This window comes from Typopeltis vanoorti, chromosome 1, assembly GCF_054136105.1.
Source record: "Typopeltis vanoorti isolate ZY-2024b chromosome 1, IOZ_Tvanoo_1.0, whole genome shotgun sequence".
Lineage (NCBI taxonomy): Eukaryota > Metazoa > Arthropoda > Arachnida > Uropygi > Thelyphonidae > Typopeltis > Typopeltis vanoorti.
In genome coordinates this window covers 80,749,358-80,772,036 of record NC_143549.1, presented here as the reverse complement: position 1 = coordinate 80,772,036, position 22,679 = coordinate 80,749,358, and the positions used below count along the sequence as shown (strand labels likewise).

General features: G+C 33.0%; 1 protein-coding gene across 1 annotated transcript in view; it reads right to left on the bottom strand.

The window, feature by feature from the left end:
- LOC150110130 (protein kinase C-like 1) overlaps window positions 1-22,679 on the bottom strand; it is a 110,480-nt gene that overhangs the window by 29,631 nt on the left and 58,170 nt on the right. The window contains exons 4-7 of the mRNA XM_090415784.1: window positions 21,430-21,548; window positions 17,052-17,112; window positions 9,430-9,583; window positions 3,426-3,457 (exon numbers count right to left, since the gene is read on the bottom strand). Coding sequence (XP_090271910.1) covers window positions 3,426-3,457; window positions 9,430-9,583; window positions 17,052-17,112; window positions 21,430-21,548 — 366 coding nt within the window. The remainder of the gene's footprint in view (window positions 1-3,425; window positions 3,458-9,429; window positions 9,584-17,051; window positions 17,113-21,429; window positions 21,549-22,679) is intronic.

Sequence of the window (22,679 nt, the reverse complement as noted above, 5' to 3'; positions counted from 1 at the left end):
TATTTATGCCCCCCCCCCTTTTTTTTTAAAAAAATATTTTATCTAGCATTAATTCTTGTTTAAATTTCTTAAAATATAAACTATAGTAACATAATTTTCTAAATGAACTTCCTTGCGATGCATATAATTTTAAAATAAAAACAGAAAGTTTAGCCTTATAGAGAACCTATTATTTTTTTACAGTTCTTGATTTATTGAAGTAAACAGGCACTTAAGAAGCTGAATCATAATGGCGATACTTTACTTTGACTAATGAACCCAAAACATCCCTTCTCTTTGGGGCGGTGCAACCTACGGGATGTCTGTCACTAAACCTCTAGGAAAATTTACCAATTACGTACTGGTAAATTCAACTATTTTTATAGCAAGCTGGTATCGTATTAACATAAAGTTATTACACTCTTAAGCATTTCTAAGTAGATAATATTACATTTTAAAATATTTTTATTTATTTAAAATAATAATATATAATATAAAATATAAAAATAATAAAAATATAAATACTGGCCCCCATTAAAATATTAAGGTTTATTAATCGGGAAAGACATAAAATGACTTTGCATTCATTTATTTCAAAGAGTCATAGAAGCCTTTTTGCATTAAGTTAATGTGATTATTATGAAAATAGACGTCGTTCTCAACACTAGATTTCAGAGGTGTGAGGGCCTGTATATATATATATATATATATATATATATATATATATCTGCCATTTATCCGAATTGATAATGGCAGATTCTCGGTGGATTTACTAGAGAAGCATTGATCTAAAAAAAAAATCCTGTTAAAAAAATGAACGTAAGGAGGATTATAGAAAGCCAGGGCGCAGCGGTAATAGAAACCCCCCCCCCCCCCACACACACACACCATCACCACCCCAACTCTTACCACGAAAGAATTTATCTTTTACCGTTACATGAACCAGTAGATTTAGCAGTAGCGATAATAGACCGTCTCCACATACATACGTGCAGGAAGTAATTGATCTTTTGGCATGTTATCACAGGCCAGATGTACGGCTCCCACTTATTAGCATTCATTGCCTATCAAGTATGGTACATCGAATAGCAGAATTAACTAATCTTGGTTGATATTATGAGGCTCATTGACAATGCAGATCGCGTATTTACGATTAAATACAGATGAAATGGGATGTTTCCACAGTGTAATATTACGAAAGGTGATAAGTATAAAGCATTCTGGTTGGTCAAAGAACCTCGTTAATGAAGAAAATATTAGTAGTTGCGAATCATAATATACATTAATATACATTCTTGTTGATATACATGAATAGAGTGATTGTATTTTAAAATGTCACGATAGTTGCAATTTAACTTTATTCGGTAAAGTTAAATTGCAACTATCGTGACATTTGCAACTATGTGGAAAAAAATCTTGAAATAAGGTAAGTAATCAAATAACCTAATCGGATAGTATGTATATCATTATTTTATTGAATGCTATTATTACTACCGTTGATTTTTCAGACTTACAAAGAAGAGATTTGAATAACATTTCTTTTGGTTGTTATTTATGATTTTTTAAAAATGTTCACTTAATGCGTAATTTTATATATTTAGTTTTACTTTTAGTTCCAGCTTCTATGGTAAAACGGAAATGTGGTGTAGAACTTAGACTGGACAACGAAAAGCACATTGAAAGAACGAAAACTCTACGGCAATTGATAGGAAAAATTTTTTTGTTTTTGTTTTTTTAAGCAGAGAATATTATCTGTCGATCGTATTATCCCATTAGTATGGTGAAGACTATTATAGTACATCTCCCAGTGTGATCTAGAATCTCTTGTCGTTTGTCTGAAACTGTACTGCTTTGCCTGCTCTAAGAGTATCCGTGATAATGTACTTTGTCAAACTGCAAAGACCGTGAAATAGACGCGCAGAAGGTTAAAGTTGTCGGCACAATGCTAAAATGAACAGACTCAGAATGTCGATTGTGAACAAAACCAATTTTCCAATTTTGCAGTAATTTAATGCCATTTTGCTGAACAGTTGAGCAACACTGGCCATCCCACTATTCAACATGTGGTCCATTTTAACTGTAATCACTGCCAAAAATGGATTTTACGTTTGTATTAAAAAAAAATTAGTGTTTCCATATAAACTTCAACATGTGTATATGTATACTGGAAGCTATGTGATAGCTTGCCAGTTGACCAATCAACATTATGGTTACAATCAACATAGTTATGGTTAGAATGGTATGTTACATTTTTGTACTACCGAGAGAAACTTCTTAGTCATTTGATGTCTTAATTAAAAAAAGAACACGTTCTGCCTAACGGTTTTAAACTTAGAGCAAGATTGTAGTGATTTTTAGTTGTTAATTAGCAAAAAAAAAGTTTCGATAATTAGCTTTTAAAAGTATAAAACGTTTAACTTGAAACTTGATACATTCGCAGGGGAATGAAATTCAAGAGAGACATAAACCTTAATTACTATACTTAATGTTGCGGTTTAAAATAAAATGGAGGAACTTTAATTATTATATTGCAGTCTGCTTGTCGTTATAAAGAATCTCTCAACTTCTGTTATACCTCAATCACTGCAGAATATTAGGAAAGATGAAACTCCAAGTACAAAGCTTGCTGAGTTCGTCGGTGAACCTCATTAACGAAAAGCAAATGATACTGGTAAACGCATATCATAAAAGTCTAAGGATGAGTACATGCTGATGAGTTGTTGAACAACTCATCAGCACATGTTCGAATTTGCTTGTACATAAAAATTATATCATCAGATGCACTTATGCTATGCAGATTATAGAACCTCGTTAGGCATAGCTTTAGCGTATAGCACAAAGGGGATGAAGAGGTGTACACTTTCATGTCGTAAAATAGCACAAAACTAATCTGAAAAAAAAGCCCCAGAATCCATCTTCTGCAGCTGATTTCTATTAAAAATTTAACGTTCATATATATATATATATATATATATATATTCAGATATTACAACAAACACTTCAAATTTTTAAAATTCGCGCTCTATTTTTAAATAATTTTAGTTGTTTAGTTTTCATTTATATTCATTAGAAAGGCTAAAACTCTTACAAATACAAAAATATTAATTAGGTTATAAAAATAACCCGATTCATTGCATTCACATTTTCCTATCATCGCATATTACATTTTTCTAACATTAAGAAAATAATCAGTTGTGATTTAATATTAAAAAATCTGTTCATTTTTTTTATCGAAAAATTTCTGAAAAGTTTGAAAAGTTCATATAATACAAACTGACATACGGAATACAAAAATAGCTGTATCCATAAATGAATATGGAAAATAAGACAGAATCGATTTATATCTAATGCTCATTTTAAGCAATAGATGGCGGCACTGTAATATACGAAAATATTTTTTAATTGTTATAGATACTCGTAAAAAAAAGTAAAACTAAGATACTTACATTGGCACTGATAACCTTGTTTTCCGAATCCCCTGAAAAAAATAAAAAATAAACACAATTTAAATATGTTGAAATCCAGAAGGTACATACATTCAAGATCTCTCGGAAACGCACTTAATGTCTGAGTACTCCTTGAACCAGTATAGAGTAAGGCTATGATTGATGATGCCTGACTAGCGAAGTCAGCAAAAATTGCAGCGGCCTATGCTACGTGCAAAACAGCTTTTGGATAAGCTTCTCATTCTGGATAAGAGACTGCGCCAGCTCTTACCATTTTGTGTGTGCATTGGGAAGTGGGAAGGGGGGGGAGTAAGAACATGCCACTTTGTGATTGTTAATTTCTTCATAGTGCTCTTGATATATGTTTTTATTCTTTTAGATAAATTTAACAGGACACAAGTTTAGGTTTTAAGTCACAAATCGATGTCGATGTTGTAATTCAATATCGACATATCATAAATGCTATGTGGGACCATTCTTTTATGTAAATGAAGCTACGTTTCTTGGCAGATTACCTGTCTCTGTTTACTTATATATACATTTTTAATTTGTGTGCATATATGTTAAAATAGGAGGGCTGTGTTTAATGTTTTAACGTCCGCAATCCAATTTTTTAAGAATTAGAACGCGTACGTGGAGTTAACAAACGTCATTTTTATCTTATAATATATTCGGTCTCAAAAACAAATGGCTCAACTAAGTTCCACAAAAAAAAAAAAAAATCCTTAGCATTAATTCTATTCATGTCAATATCCTAAGGATATATGACTCTATTTGGAACATAATCAAACAGCAGATAAAATCATTTCTTCTTTTCTCTGAAATCTTTAAGTTCAATAATACTATATTCATTATAGCACCATCCTCCATCAAATGATGAAGGAACTTTGTTGTATATGAATAGTGTTATGATATAGTATTATTGAAAGCCATTTACTAGTTGCTGAATAAAAATATTCTTTCTCGTCAGCAAAAGCTATCTATTGGCGGCATACTATTCGGAGAGAAAGAGAGAGAGATTGGCGAATGGATGTTTCTATTAAATCAAAAATTCCCTTATATCGTATATATATATTTTTTTTTGCCCATACTTGAATGAGTGATCATGACAGCGTCTCTTTGAATATGATTGCTACCTCGTATATATTTTCGTGTAGTTAATCACATTTTTCATGTTTAAATCAAAGGATGAATTATATCAAAAATTGAACACAATTTGTGTTCATCTTTCGGTGTACAATAATGCAGTTGGTTAAACGCATAAAAACTTCTGTCGGTGAATATACACCTGATGAGCATATATTATAATGCTTTCAGTACTCTCCTCATTCCAAAAATATTTCGAAAAATTAATATCTGATTACATATATATATCAACTACTTTTCATCTTAAATTTTGACTCAAACGCTCTCTTCTGTTCGTTTCAAGATAACTTGTTTTTTTGCACATCAGATGGCAGCATATTTGCACAGTTATCATACTACTCCATTTTTAGTGCACGGAAAATGAAAAAAAACATCATTCTGCACTGTCGAAGCATGATCGTTCGTTGGATTTGGTACTATCACGTAAGCAACGGATGATGGCTATTTTTTTCGCGCTGGGTGGTGATGAGATGTGCCTTGCAGGTAACATCCTGTGTTTGTTGGCTTCTTGTAGACTGAGAAGTTAAATGCATTTTGTTCGGATACCTCAACTAGTTTATCCTCGAATTAAATTCACTGCTGAATTAGAAACAAATAGCCCTTTCCCGATTTCGGATACACTCATCACATCTCATCACCACCCAGTCAAAAAACAGGCATCATCGGTTCCCTACGTGATAGCGCCTGCAGAATTTCCACCAACATAGACAAAAGAAATTAAAAGCTAGAGTGTCTTATTTTAGTCCTTCCAAAAATGACTATAACAGAGCATTAGTCAAAACAAAATTCTGTTTTAACCTCCAAAACAAGAGGAGGAACAAACAAGTCTATAAAGGAGCAGTGATTCTCAATCAGTCACAGATAAAATCGCAAGGTTGCTTCACCAACAAATTTAAAGGTCGCCTTCTATCCAATCAACAAGATCTCTAATCTCCTGAATCGTCCTAAACCCCCATATCCGTCACTTACAAAACCAGGTGTCTACAAGATTAGTTGCAGTTGTGGGCTACACCACATAGGACAGAGAGGTCGATCTGGAGAGCGACGCCTCTTGGAATATTTCAAGGACGTTGAAAACGAAAGCAGACACAAATCAGGGGGGGCTAACAGCACATACATCAGAAACAGAACATCAAGTAGCATGTGGCAACAAACAAAAATGTTTCGCGTAGATTATCGTTTTTTTTTTTTTTTCAAGAGCGTTCAAAGAATCAATTGAAATGATGAAACCTTCTGTAGTACAACAAAAAACAAGGGTTGATTTTACATCAAGTTTGGTCTTCATTAATTCATCACGACATACTCGTATCTACTTGCAATATAGAGAGAGAGAGATCCACGAACCAGCAGCCAACGCAATAGCGAATGCACGCTTTCCATTGTTTAACCTTGTTCACTTATTTTCACTAAAGTTCTTACCGTTTCTGATTGTTTTCTAGTTTTTCAGTTTATTCATGTAATTATCTCGATGAAGTAAAACTAAAACATTTTGGCAAAACTCTAGAAAATAGTTTGTTATTCTATGCGATTTTTTTTCTTTTCTTTTCTTGGGAAAAATAATGGAAAACATTTTTTAGCATAGTCAACATATGGTTCATTTGTTTGATTTTTACAACACTGAGTTACTCGGACAGTTGCTATATCATTTTTTAACGGATTCCTCTATAGATATGAAACCGAAATGACCTCGATTACGCACAGTAGTAACATTACACGTATTATAAAACTATAAAGCGAAAAATTGGATAATTTGGGTATTTACACTGTTGCTGCTCTAGTTTTTTGGTGGAAAGTCGATAATAATAATAATAATAATAATAATAATAATTATTATTATTATTATTATTATTATTATTACTATTATTATTATTATTATTAAAAGTAATAAAATTAAAATTAAAATTTCGATAAGAAAAAAGGATTCTTACTTGTATGCATTCTCACTTAATGTACGAAAACATTGAATGGGGGTACGCTTAATTGCCGTTAAATTTTTAAAGAATTAATTTGGAAACACTCTGAGTTTCAATTATATGATTTCGGAGAGAATTCGGAAACGATGTTCTTTAAAAATGAAACCTCCATTTGCCATAACCTTTGGGAATGATACGAAAGGTAGTAAATCTTTTTTTTTTCTTAAAATATCAATCGAAACTCAAATGAAAAATTATTTAACTTCTTGTTCAATATGTCCTACTTTTCTATACCTTGCCCCTAATGGAAATATAATGACGGCTGACAAAAAATCGCATTTTTTTTTTTACTTACTCGTATTTGTCAATCATCCTACTTCGTTATTACTTTAGTTTAATAGAGATTGTTTGTTCGTGAAAGTAGAGCAATCAATTATACTAATACCCGTAAGCGAAATTCAAACATATGATACATTGGATGCATTTCCGGTACACTGAACCGTGTATGAATAGAAAAATAAACCAATAGTAATTAACAGGTTCATTTACTTCTCATGAAGGTTTCGAATATAATCATATTCAACCTTTAGTCTTGAAATATAGCACTAAGCTCCAAACATTTTTAGAAAAATTGAAGACGGAAACTAAAGCTTAAGTGAGATAAATTTAATACTTGTAAAATTTTCGCCATGTTTCATAGACATCCTCAGAACATTTAAAATAATATAAAATTATAATTGAAGAATTATTTTCAAAACTATAACATTAATAGGACAACAAATGGTCAGTAAAATTCCCAATTTTATATAAAATTATAATAATAATCAGGAATTTGCATAAAAATGTTGTAATCATATTTCCCATAAAAGGGATAACCAAAGACTATCAGATTTGTTTAAGTTCTCGATCGGTGTAGAAAGGTCTCATAACTCTCTTTATATAAGCGCTCTATGAGGAATCTACTTCTATGTAAAACCTTAGTTTTGTTCCAATAAACTCTGTTTGGTTGAGATGGTATGTTCTGCTTGGTGAGACTGTTCCGGTTCATGGTAAAGAATGTAAGATTTATGTTCCTCAAGACGAATAGATGCAGAAATCTGCCAGACTGTCCAAAGTAAGACAAACTACAGGATCATGGAATCTCGTAGATACCTGGAAGATTGAGTGAAGAAAGCTTGTCTTTAGGTAAAGAAACGAAGGTCGAAATCTCGACAAAACGAAAGGACATTACAATATTAAGAGGTTTTAGAATTTAGTTATACGTTCAGAAATCCCTTTAATATAAGTAAGGAGAATCCGAGTGATATCTTCGAGAGGTGGAGAGAGCGGTTGTCTAATGCTGTTCAAGGCTTTCTTAATAAAAGATTCATTTAAAGTCGTTTTTCATAAAAGCAGATTTGATATAATTCAATTCTTGATGTAAAAGGTCTTTAGTGGAACAAATAAGTACCATATAACAGAATTTTAATAGTTCCAATCTTTTGATTAGGATGATGATGAGAATTCGCATGGATAATAGCGATTGGTATGAGTTTCTTTTTCTAAAAACAGAAAATTGTAAAATACCATCTGTTGTCGCAGAATTAAAATATCTAAAAAAAGTAGATGCTTTTTTTTTCTTCTAAAGTAAACTGAATTCTCGGATGAATCGTATTTATTTTTGAAACGAATACTTTTAAATTTGATGATGAATCTTTCCATATTGCAAATATATTATCTACATATCTGTACCAAACTGCAGGTTTAGGATAAACGTCTTTAAGGAGGAGATCTTCAAAATGATCAATGTAATAATTTGTAAGGTATGAGAGATAGGACTAACCATGACTGTTCCTTCAACTTGTTCGTATAACTTGTCTTGAACACTGAAATAACCAGAGTGGATTACAAAGTCAAACGGTTTGGTGATATTAGGAGGGAAATCTTTTTTAAGTAACTTAATAGTATTTTCCAAAATAATGCTTGTGAAAAAGATACTGTATCGAGACTAAAAAAATATCTGAAGTTTCTAAATGTAGATTACAAACTTTTGTTTTAAAATCTGAAGAGTTCTTGATGTGAGAAATAGATTTTCCAGTAAATGAAGATAATAAAGTAGATAAGTATTTAGAAACTTTATATGTGGGACAGCCAATACAGTCTACTACTGGTCTTAATGGAACACCTGTTTATGAATCTTGTGAAGACCATATATTCTTGGCGGATGAGCATGAAAATTTTTTTATTTTTTTCCTTAAATTCTTCTTCCCAAATGGAAGAAGAGACTCTTACCTAAGAGTTTTATTTTGTTATAACTTTCGCTTTGTTTTGTTCTTGTGAGTTTTGATTAACTTTGGCAAAGACGCAGCTTTTATCCAGCAATCTTTTTTTTTTAGAAAGAAGTCGAAGACGAGAGGGGAGTTTTTTAAAACACAAAATTGAAGACTTGAATGGTTTTTTTAATTAAAAAAAACATATTTTTTTAAAAAATCTGACTGTCAACTCATGAAATTCTGTAAACCATACTATAGCACATTAGCAGTGAGTGAGATAGGGATTATTTCATAATTTTATTATTAATTTTACATTTTTTTTATAATCTGCAAACGCTGCTCTACAAACCAAACATGAAATTACTTCAGGTCTCCAATATGCCAGTCAATAGTCTCACAACAGGCAATAATATGAATATTAATTCATGTTATTTAAATCATACCTGTAGCTATTCTGGACACATTTACTCTTCAGTTTTTTCGACACTTGTGGATTCATTATATTTCATGATTTACACTCTGTCCATGATTGACTTAATAGTTATTAGGAAGGTTTTTTTTTTCCCCTTAAATATTTTACTTAAATATTTTCAGAACTAATTTTTGTCACGTGCTCATTTGTTACTTATTTTAAATGTCCTCGATCATATGTATTCGTTTTAAAGGTTTTAAAAAATTTTCAAAATCACTTACCAAAGAAAATCTTTGCAAAAGGCACAGAATGTTGGTTGCCGGAAAAACTTTGCGATGAACCTGTGACCTCTGGCCTCATGAACTTTTTGATGTTTGATAGCTCCTCTTCTCCTTGTAATCCCACCCGTACTCTTGTCCTCGTGTAATATTGGCACTGTAAATAACGCAAAATTAATGTTATTCCCAATAATATTAATAGAAAATCAAATGTAACTGTTGCAGTATGTATGGTTGGTCGTGCGATAATATGAAGATGTAAATACAAAATAAAAATGTTTAAGAATTGAAACAATTTGAAGATTAATAAGAGATTCAATCTGTAAAAAACCTCTTCACGAATTGCTCATCTGAGGCATGGTTTCGCTGTAGACAAAAATCTGGTTATTTTAATCCTCAATATTATTGTGTAATCAGAACAGATATATCTCTAGTGGATAATGATCACTGAAATCCTTAGTTGTTATTATATAACTTGTCAACTTACGTCAACAGTGTAAGACAAGATATAAGTCAAAAGTTGTGAAATTAATTGAATTATGACCAGTGGCGGAGCTCGTTTCCTTCGTTATTTAATCTCGAGGAAAGCCCAGTGCCCTCGCTTTTAGCGAGGGCACTGGGCTTTTCTGTATAACAAATGTATGGCCGTCCTGTATAACAAAATTGTTATTTTGTTATACAGGATGGCCATAATTAAAGAGTAAGTGTTCAGAGTTCTGTAGCGAAAAATGTATTGGACAAAATTTAACCAAACTTGGAAGTACACTCTGGAATACCGGGTTTTGATTTACAGAAGATAAAAAATAGTGCAGAATTCTACAAACCAGAGGATATTTGGCGCTATAAGCGTGTGGTTAGGGATGAATTAAACAGTAATGGTTTGAAGAGACGGCAAATCAGTTTTCGTGTTTGTATAACTTATAGATGTGGTTCAGCATATCCACTTTCAGATGTCCTAAGAACTGCATTCTGTGAATGACATTTTCTACAGCGGAATGCAACAGATATGCATTGATTTATCTTACATGCTGCGATATTCTGTCTTTCAAGATTGCTAAATCAGGAACATGTCCATGCGTTTCAGATAGTCCCACAACCAAAAGTCACAGACGTTGAGATCGGATGAACGAGGTGGCCATCGTCAGCTAACAAAAGATAACGAAAATGAGCTTAAAGCCTCGTACTCATATATTAGTTATCGTATTGCTAGATGTGGAAAGAATCATACTATAGCGGAGAATTTAATTTCAGTGTAAAAGATGCCGTTTTGTGTACACTTGGAGAAGAACATGTGAAAAAATTAAACACTATCCCCTCTTTCGAACAATACAATATCTCGAAGAATTCAGGATATCTGAAGATGTTGAGACGACGATAATAGATAGAATTAAAAATAGGTAAATTCTTTGAGATTAACAAAAGCGATGTTTCTTATTTTGCTGTTTTTGCTTGTTATTGCAAGGTGTTTGAAAAGGCAGTGAAGTTGAATAAAACCTTTTGCTTTGTCATTTTCTCTCAGCGTGCACAAGAGGTTAGGATATGTTTAATGCTTTATTGTTATTTCAATGGAAAGGACATTAATTGGTCTAAGTGCGGGCTTTGCACTGATGGGGAAAAGTCTATATCAGGTTTTAATTCCGATATTCGTGGTCGCATCACGAAGATAGCCCCAATATGATGAAGTCAATTTTTTTTTTTTTTTTTTTGAAGACCATGCTTTCCAACTTGCTTACAAGTTACACGACTGTAATTAGCTTCAGGCTCTTGCATACTTATCAGATATTTTTCTACAAATCAATAATCTAAATTTAGCATTGCAGAATAGTTCGATAACGATCTTAAAGTTTCAAACAAAACTGAATCTATGATTCAGAAATTAGGTTTTTGGAGGTCATGTACTGAAAAGGCCAACCTCATTCTTATTTAAAACGTTACATAAAATCTGAGAACAAGCTACAACTCTCTTAGGAAATGAGCGACAAAATAACTGAACACTTGAAAGGGTTAAAAATCATCTTTCGAGAAGTACTTCTGGAGACCTGGAAAAGAGAACAACTGGATTGCAAATGTCTTTGAAGAAGAATACTTCCGAGCTGCCAGATTATCAATCAAGGAAAAAGTGAAGTTGATTGAACTTTCGACTGATACTACTTTTAAAAGTCGAATTCAAAGAAAAATCTCTGATTAATTTCTGGAGAGACATGAGCAAAGAATATGAACAGCGTTCTGACAAGGTGGCTAAGTTTCTGTTGCCATTTACAAATACGGAGCTGGTGGAGATGGCTTTCTCTTCTTATACCTTTATTTATAAAAATAAATTTAGTAAGCTGAACGAAGTTCCAAATTTAAGGTTGTATCTTACATCAGCTGAACCTGATTTCAAAAAACCATGTGCCTCAAAACAAGCTCGATCCTATTGAATATTTGTCGTGTATTTTATAAATATTATTTCAAATATTATAGTTTTGAAATAATATAACGTTTGGGCTATTTATTTAAAGTTACAACATATAAATTTGAAATAATAGTAACTATATTAAATACAAACATTTTGTTAATATGAAGAGGCCCATTTCCATAAATGGGCTGCCAAGGGATATGCAAGTGGGAAAAGGTTAGGAACCACTGGGTTAATATATGGCCCCATAAATAAAAACTACAGCAAATTCTTTGTTAATAAGAAATGGGTCAACTCATGTTATCTTTATTCTGTTTATGAAATTCCATGCCTATTTAATGAGTTGCATTTTTTAAATTAATTTATTATCATTTCTTTGGTTAACCATAACAAGTAAGAGAGAGAGAGAGAGAGAGAGAGAGCGTAAAAAGTGCTTCTTAGTGTATAATGACAAATGGAACGAACAGTCAGTAAACTTGTGTAATAAGCATACTCGGTGTGCTTATTAAATAAGTGCTTAATATTAAATTATTAAATTATTATTCATTATTAAATAAATGCTTATCAAAGACTTATTAAAGGATTTGAATTGAAGAACTAAAGCGTGTATGATTTTTGGATAATTCCAAACATTTCAAAAAATGTTTGAAACATTGACGATGTGCTTTGGTTGGAAAGACGTGGGTTCCAATTTACCGTAGGACACGATGAAACTGTATAAGGACATTTCATTTGAAGGTGAATCTAGCCTATCTCACACGAAGGTGGAAGTTCCCTCCCCTCCCCCCCTCCAGGAACCTCGGATTTTTCAAATTGCAAAATAGGCAAACCGACCAAAAGAATATAAGCAATTAATAGATACAATATATTAGCCTTATAGCTTTGGTTTCCACCGTGATTTCAATGAACAGCACGTTCTTCACTTCAGTCTCATAAGGAGACATTGGAAAAACGAAACTACTATGTGGATGTTTTTTTGTTGTTGTTGTTATTTTGTTTTTTGTCATTTCTTCATCCCACCTTCCCTGAAAGATTATGAGCCTATATATATAGTCTCTAGAGTTGAGTTCCCTGAAGAAAAAAAGGAAAAAAAAAGTTTCGACTTCTTATGTGGTTTTTGATACATCTTCTTCTACTACTACGCGTTATTCCCGCTTCCTATGCAGGGTCCGCGTGTTACTTAGATGCGTCTTCTTGTTAGTACCACTCCCAGCCGATCTATCGCCTAGGGGGGGGGGGGGGGAAATGTATTTTTGGCTGTAGATCCGTGTGTGTTCACGGGGCCGGTTTGCCTGCTTGCGGGATGAAAAACGCCAGATAAAAACTGGCGGAAAAAACCTACTGCCCGCTCCCAAGACCGGCTAACTTGGCTTTGCCTGAGGAAGATCCTCAAGTTCCTCAGGTCTTCGATGGGAATCGAACCTGGGACACTCCTTCCCCACGAATAGGGTTGCGGCGAAGAGCAAAGCAAAGCCACTAAGCTAACCTTTAACTGTGGTTTTTGATATATCTGCATGTAAATATTTATTTTAAAATAGAAGAATGGAGAAATCTGTGCGCGAGCATTTTGATCGTAGACGAAAAATTTAAGTACTGCTTTGTTTCCCGTCATAGAAGTCAACCTTCTAACACTGATCAACTTGAAAGTGACTTTTTGCTTCAACAAGAAAAATTGACCGTGTAAAATATTATACGAGGGTACACCTGTCCGCATTTTATGCAGCACATCAACTCTCTGAGATGTAACACAAGATGAGTCAAAAAAATGCTCTTATCTTGGATTTTCAACTTTACATACGAGCGAAAGTTACATAATTTTTACTTAGTCCACCATCAACGCTTGAACTTATACTTGCTATTTCTTTCATTATAGAAATTTAAATTTTAAATTTTAAATATTAAAATTAAAATTTTAATTATTAAAATATCAATATGTACATTATTATAACTGGTATGGGAGCCATTCTTAGATGCGGTCCCCGGACTCTCAGTGTCTGTTTTGAGCTAATTACTTTTCTAGTAACCAGTATGGCTACGGCCCTTGGTTACACATATTTGCATTAACTAACTTACATTACTCTAAACCAGTTACTTATCATAATTATGAATACATTTGAAATATATTATATTCTACTTGCATATACGAGAAAACTTTTTATTAACCATAATAAGCCAAAATAAGTGTTAGTACCAACAGAATATGATAGTAATACTTGAATTTTATTTTGTAACATTGTACTGTGCATTGAATTGGATTGTGAAATATTGTCATAATTATACAAGCTGAATAGCATAATATGCATAATTTTGTATACGTGACGTGAATAATAAAAACTGTTAAAGTGTTAAATAGTATAAGGTAAGTAATAATGACTTTGGTTCAGTAAATGATTTTATTCTGTTTAGTGTTTATAATGAAGCACTTGGATGACTCTTATCAAATTTGTTGATGCAGATTTCACACAAATTTCACGGAGGCAGAGCGAAATAGGCAGCGGTATCAGTGATGATTTAGAACAGGGTTGTCCAAAACACGGCCCGCGGTGCGATTTTGTGCGGCCCGCCTGCAGGTTTTGATTTTCACGAGCGAAAAAAATAAAATATCAATTTGAACCGAATGCGTCTTAGATATTTTAATTCTATCACTAATCAATAATCTCGATGTTAGTTATTTTATTTGGTTATTTTATTTACATCACTATATACCCACGTATTTTTCAATTATTAGATGTGTCAAAGAAGTGTTCTAACGCGCATGCTCCGGGCGCTCACGGGGAGCATGAGCGCACGATTAGTGTTATTCGTTTGTTCGGCTATCGTGGTTGTGTCTCTGCTGCTCACTAAATGACTAGATACGCATTGGATGCGGCCCTCGGATAAATCTTTTTTTTTTTTTTTTTTTTTAATACGGCCCTCGGATTACCTAAGGTTGGGCAGCCCTGATTTAAAAGAATCATACGCTCATGAGCCAAAACCTTATGACCACCTACTTAGTAGGGTATTGGCGCTCGTTTGGCTGAGATAATCGCTTTCACCCTTCTTGGCAATGATTTCATTTGTGAGACACACAAGCCAGGCACTGGCGTCTACCGGCAGAGTCTACGTTCTACATGATCCACAATTTTTTGATGACATTCAAATCAGGATAATTGAGCAACCAATGGGGAACGAGGAATGCTTGGACATGCTGTTTGAACTATGCTTGGTCAATGCGAGCCTTGCGACAAGGGACATTGTCTTGTTGGAAGGGATCCATTGGGCCACCTTGTCACCATGTAGAACATACCTAGTCCGAAACAATCTCAATAATATATATACGTGATACGTGATTTTTATAATCTTGATCAAAAGAAAACCAGTCATAAAATGTTTAATAAATGTTTGAGGTATTTTTCGTTTTAACATTTGCATTGCGCATGTGCACTTTAATAACAAGGTCAGTTTAACCAAGTTGAGCAAATGCATTTGTGAAAAATGTTCAGAAATTGCTCATTTTGAGTGATTGTCCTTATCTATTTTATAATATCGACTGTGGCGTATTAGCTGCATGACTTATCAGAATAAGTGAAACGATGCGATTAGCTTTGTAAAACAGTGCTTTTAAAAGCAATAGTTTTTTTCAGGTTAACACTTTAATTATTCAAAATTAACATTCCTAACTTTATCATGGACGCGGATACTGAATTATTGATGTTCTTTTGTGAACAAAGCAATACCAGAGAATAAATAGTAGGTTACAAATAAAGACTTAACCCTGTATTAGTTCGATGCGTATTGCCATTAATAGCTCCTATTCGTAAATAAATAATGTTTTTTTTTTTTTTTGTAAATTCTTTTTTTTTTTTTAATTTGCAGCATTCTAAAATGACACTCAGGCACCGTGAAGTAATTTACTCTATCTGAATGATATTTATTTACTTCCAAAATCACAGTTTATTTCAAGGTCATTTGTCGACGAAAATAGTAACAGATTACATAAAAAATAAAATAAATAACTAAAAAAAAAGAGCCTGGATAAGAAGAGAGACATGCCGAATCCCAGGATGGTATACTAGTGATGTATAACCGAGGTTAACAGTTAATCTTCAAGACTCAAGATGGCAGGAGAACAGAATGCTCTTCAAGCTTAGATCGATGATAATAGATCACGTTATTTACGGGTCTTATTTGATGGCTTTTCTATCAGAAAGAGATAGTAAGAGAGAGATGTAAAAAACTCACGATTAGTTTCCTTATCCTCGAAGAAATGGTGAGTAATGGTCCTTATGTCTTTTATGATATCGATTGTGACGCACTGGCTGCATCCGCGAATTTTCTGAAACTATTTGAGGATGCGCTTTAGTTCAATATTTTTCATGAACATTTCTCATCTTACTCTGATTCATTGTTTATCAGAACAGTTATTCTAATAAGTAAAAAATCTTATTTAAAAAATCTGATCAAACATCATACGAAGAAAATAATTCATTTTTAATGCGAAATTGCTAAAACAGTCAAATTTAATAAGATGTTACTTGAATGTCGCTTCATAGAACATACTTCTGCAACAAGCCAAGAGATAAGGCCAATGACGAGTGCAGTTTACTATAGTGGTAGAATCAGCATTGCATGGATACTAATTTAATAACAGCAATCTGATAGAGGGAGAAAGCCTCTTCTACCACTACACACATATAGAGCGTAATGTAAGTTCTGTATTTCAATGAATTCCAAACAGTGTTTGTGAATTGATCAATTAGAATACATTTGAAACATAAATTATCGCCTTTGGTATTTCGGTTGTCAGTGAAGCGACATCTAAATGTTCTACAGAATCGGAACATCAACGTAATGTTACTGAATACGACACTCACTGGTTCCAGTGTAATATTGTCGTGTTATAATTTTCTGTTCAGTAATTTTCTGCCAGGAGGCGCAGCCATTTTCAGCAAAATTCAACGATTTAAATGATATTGGGAGAAATGCATATGAAGCTCTGATCTTGTAAATCTAGTAATAACGTGTGTGTGTGTGTGTGTGTGTGTGTCTATTTTGCGTTATAGATGCTCCATGCATTTCGAATCCTCGAAACAGTCTTCACTATTTGTTCTGTTTCATAAAGTATCAATCTAAATTACGTTTTCAGAGGTGAAGGCTAAACGTTCATTCGTATTTAATAATAACATACTAGTTAACTCAAATCGAGTATCATAAAAAGCTACCAATATAAAGGGCAAGGCAGTCTTACCTTCACCATCTTTGTAATGTCTCACTTGAACATGCAAACGTCCACTAGGCCTTATTTTTAACTGAAAAAGACAATTTTTTTCATGTTAGATTAATCGTATACAACAAACGAACGAGTTAAATCACTTTACAGATTCAATTTTCTTTTGGTAGTTAGCACTTGCCACGTTAATGAAATTGGTACGTGATTTAGCAGTAAAGGCTCTTATCGACCATAGTGTTTGAGATCTGTGAGAAGTATTGATATATATAGCAATTTTTATAGAATGCATTAAAGTGTTCTTTACAGCATTACATTTTCAGGATGTACTTATTATTTAAATATTTAAAACTAAGTGCTGTTACATGTATTGCAAAAAAAAAAAAAAAAAATCAGATTTTTTCAGCACTCTAGTAAAATAATAATTATTATTTTTGGAATGAAAATCTTCGTTTGTATGCGAATACTTGAAAAGTAATTAAAATACCACGCAATGATGTCCAATATTTTTATGTATTAGGATAATTTAGAAATGGATCAAGACGACAAAAATATACTTAAAAATCCTATTGGTTTTCTTCTGTGAACACAAGTAAAAATAGTATTTGGAATATTTTCCAAATACTATTTGGAAATGAAGTGAATTTGAAGTAAAGCAAAGACGTGACTATATAAAAACTTTTTTTTTTTGTAAAGAATCAAGAGAGTCCGTATTCTAATACGGAAATTTATATATATATATATATATATATATATATATATATATGTGGTAAAACACCAGGGCAACTCATTGTAAAGGTGGGTAAAGCTCTGATCACTATTCTTAGTATTTTCCATAATATAAAGCACATCTCACTAAAAGATGTATACTGCAATACATTATGGGTGGGGTCACTACCCAGACCGGTTTCAACCGTTTTTGAGGTCTCCTCAGTGAGTAGCTAGACCCTAAATACCAAGGTTTTAGTAATACAGAGCCTTATCAACTTCCTATAGAAGTTGTTGCAAGGTGTTTTTATTTTTAATAAGCATCTCTGGAGGAGATATAGATGTAATATAGATATATCTAGCTACTCACTGAGGAGAAGACCTCAAAAAAGGTTGAAACCGGTCTGGGTAGTGGATAACGTTTGGATAACATCGCAGAATATTTCATTTGTATTTGTCCATTCCGTTTCCTTACTATTGACGTTCTTTACTTGTTCTATTGCTTCTGTCGTATTGAGTTCAATATTCTTTTCATCATCAATATTTTTCTTATCCCTCTGGACTATTTGTTCCAAAGTATCTTCCATTTCTTGCCGTTCTTCCGCCACTATTTCATCTGCTATGGTTGAAACGGATGTCGCTGGCATTATGTATTTCATAATAGCTCTCGACATATTTGTAATTCTTTCATTTTTTTTTTTTCTTCTTTGATTGTATAGATTGTATCGATCAGAAGCAAATCAACAAATAATAATAGTTAAATTTGTACTTTTAAAAACTGTACTTTTTTTGCTATGTAGTGTACGACTGTATCTGCTATGTAGTGCAAACACAAAAATACTTCTTCATCCAAATTTGTTTATAATCGGCCTATTTTTACCACACAGTATTCTATCACCGACTATAAACACAAATATACGAATGTGTGCACTTATACGTTTGGATAAATAATGTGTGATTTTACTATGAAATTGTTCCGCTGATCTTCGCGTTGCTTTGATTGGCTTTAAAACAAAAAAATTTTAAATTTTAAAATAGTCAAGTTTATTGGTTGTTTTCAAGGTCGCGCGTGTTTCTGTCTTAACACCACACCTCTTCATCCTCACTAACTATAAATTAGAATATTACACGCCCTCTAGCTTTGACGTTACAATAATACAAAAGTAACTAAACAAAATTCGTGCGTTTTGATTTGAATTCGAATTAATTATCTACATATTATATATGTATGTCGTATTTAGCAGCAAATTAAAAAAAAAATGTTTACGAATATCAATAATATTAAATAATTTTTAAGAAGGGAAAACGATACAAAAATGTTTATACAAATATCTGGTGAATAGTAATGATATTCATGCTCTTGGTCCACCATTCAGCTTGGTGCCCGGGGAGGACCGTCTCTCCCCCCCACCTCTGGGTACGCCATTGCTGTAGGGTATAATTTGATTTTTTGAAAATTAAAACAAATATAATTTTTAAAAAAAAAGTAAACCAAGGCACACGATTTACAGAATTAGCCACAGAATAATAATAATGTTGGTGATTAGCAGAGACTTAATAAACAGGGTACCCAGGAAGAATCTGTCAAACTTTAACATGATTCCTTGAGTGCTTTTCGGCAAAAAAAAAAAAAAAAAAAAAGTTTATATCAATATGGATTCATATCCACTGGCTGCTATTTCACAATTGGGCTGTGAATAACTGCAGGGTTGCTAGACTGTACACGTGTCGCGTGATCTAGCGTTTTCTGAGCTTAAACAGTTGGGTCGACAGCGTTTAATTGTGGGCTTTTACTGAGACGATGCAAGCTAAGTTTTCAGACAAGAAGTATGCTGACATGCATTTCAAGTACGGTTTTTACGACGGAAAAAAAAAAAAAAAAAGAGCTGTAAAAAAAGTTAGAGCAAGAGGAACACCGACGGTGATTTCCAACCGTATAGCTTTCCTTCCCCCTTCCCCCCCAATCGACAAGCCTTTCTTGTACGCTGACGTGCGCAGCAAATTGGATAACTTGGTGTTGTATCTGAACGTGACGTTAATCACCGAGTTCACAATCACGTGCTTCCAGCAATACAGCAGTCCTGGAACAAGTACTCGATGAATGTTTCATGTCCTGGAGTTCCAAAAATGGCTGGAGGACGCTAAGTAAATAGTATTTACATCCGCACTATTGCCAAGGAGTACAACACTTTGAAGAGGCAGATTATAAACAGAGATATTATGTGATTAAAATGTATGTGCAGATTCCCTGCAGGTGCTACTTCTTCACCGATGAAGCATGATTAACTCGAGATGGAATTGATGGTACTTGCATTTATCGTTGATGAAAATCTTATTTAACAGTGGCAATCAATTTGCAACTCATTTTAAGTGTTTGGCATTTTTAAGAGGCACAAATTTGTCACACCGCGCGTTCAACGATCTAAACTTTTTTTTTTTCACCGTTAAACACATTCAAGAAATCAACCGCACATAGTTTGGCTTTTTTCTACTAGAAGCCCTCTATAAGCAGAACATGATACAAACCAAACTATTTTTTTATTACTTAATAAAATAGTATCAAAGAGAAAGACGATAGCATCTAAATCCTATGAAGGCTTAGTAATTATCGTCCAGCTCATTTCTTTTGATGCCAAATCCATTTTGAAGGTACTGAATAACTTATAGCACATTTTTAGTAGGGTGGATGAGAGATAACCTAGCAACCCTATTTTTGACCAAGAATCAAACTTTAAGCCTCAATAAGCAAGGTGATCTCGTATTGGGATGAAAATAATTACTGACTTTAAAGAAAGAAAAAAAAAAGAAAAAAAGCTTTATTGAATGTCGGAATACGGATGAAGGACTGTCAATATCAGATCAATAAAGTGTCAAGATTATTATGGCCACCTTGGACTATAAATTTCATGACCCAGTCAAAGAGTATTATAGCATACAGAGTCTGACATTTGTCGTTCTTCAGGCAGCTGCTATGAACAACCAAATACGCAAATAAATTGTTAAAATCGGTGTTTAATGACAGAATATACTTTTTTTTTTTTGAGTTTTCATGTATATATATTTTTAATCTTGGAATCAGTTTCATTTTCGCTACGTTCTCTACAGAATAAGGTGTTTGTATTAGCTTTTGAAGGTGAGTTAGTGAGAGTGTTTGAGTAACCGAGTTTTCCCAAAAAAGTAAAGACCACACTAGAGAGTGGCGATTAAGAATAATCAACACCAAATTTGAAAGTTATTACATTCTATTAACATATATAATAACAACAACAAAAAAATCCTCCGATACTTTTATTATTCCCATGGGCGTGTAGGCGAAACTCCTTTAGCCAAACTTTCGGATAAGCAAGCAGCCGGTTGTTATCCTTTAATGTCATCACCGGTATATATATATATATATATATATATATATATATATATATATATATATATATATATATATATATATATATATATATATATATATAGAGAGAGAGAGAGAGAGAGAGAGAGAGAGAGAGAGAGATGCCGCTACTGCATTTTCCTATTTTGTCCGCAACTTTAAATTATAGCATAAAAAAACTGTTAAATACTATCTACTGGTATATATTAACCCTACAATGCATGTTAATAATAGCAGTTTTATTTTCATAATAGATTTATGTGATAGAAAATAGCTAACTAGTATAATCATACTTATGATGCGCTTCCTTACCCAAATATTGGCAACCTCTTCTCCATCTCTGCATTTGTCTGCTAACACCTGTGCGCTGATTAACAGATCAGCCAATAGTCTGTTAGGTTTATCCATCACAAGTATGTGCACTAGAGATCCTGTTTTGGAATGAAAAAGTTATTTACATCACATAAAAAAATCTCAGTACACAATAATTCAGTACAGTCTGTTGCAAAGTAATTAAACATATATCAGATTAGTAAGTGTTCCCCCCCCCCTTGTATGATTTTTTTAAATATGAATAAATTACTATTATATGAGTCGCATTGATTAGTCAGTTTTTATAACCAAATTATTTTCTCACTCATTTAAAGTTTATATAATTTATATAAATCTGTGTAATAGAGTTTATGTGATTAAATTTTATATAATAAAAATGCAAAAACAATTTAATGGTTGTAAAAGAAAACATGAGGTTATACTCATTATTCTACTGCCGTGGTGCGTCAATGCCCATTTCGATACTTGAAATAGATAAAAAAAGAAGTTGCTAATATCAGTTTCTACATAGCCTTCTTTATCAAAATAATCCAACCTCCAGGAGATTTGGAGGACTTTAATAAACAGACCTTGAATATTATCATTATTAATAAGGATGGAATGAGTTGAGGGATATTTAATCTGTTGTTTTGTTGCAATGGATTAGTGACCAGTTGTTTTAATTATAATGATGCTGTAGTGTAGTGTAGAGCGAAAAGAATAATTATATTAACTGAATGAATATTGCTTGAGCTCGTCCATTATAAAATGTTCACAATATCTGTCAAGTTTTCACCGCGGTATTATAGATGTGTCCCCATAAAAACCTCTCAGTTGAAAGCTTCTCTGCGGGAAACATCTTAAAGAAGGAAATGGGTCAAATGCTTCAGAGTGTTACTTATTGATCGACTGTGTCCAACTGACTTATTGTAAAGAAATTGTACTGTTAACAGTTATTGAACAGGATGCCGATGACTAACACTCCAGAGCGTGCTTCTTTGCTTTACTTTGCACGCTCTTAAATAGTGTATCATTATTTTTGACTCTCTAAATATATTTTTGCAACATACAGTAGATAATAACAACGTAAATTATACACTTTTGTTGTTGATGATGATGATACGTGCGTGCGTGCGTGCGTGCGTGCGTGCGTGCGCACGCGAGTGTTTCAGTTTGGGAGGAGTAGGCTTGATGGAATAGAATTTAAACTATAAATGGCTGTTGGACACCCGCTATCCGTGTTATTTTAG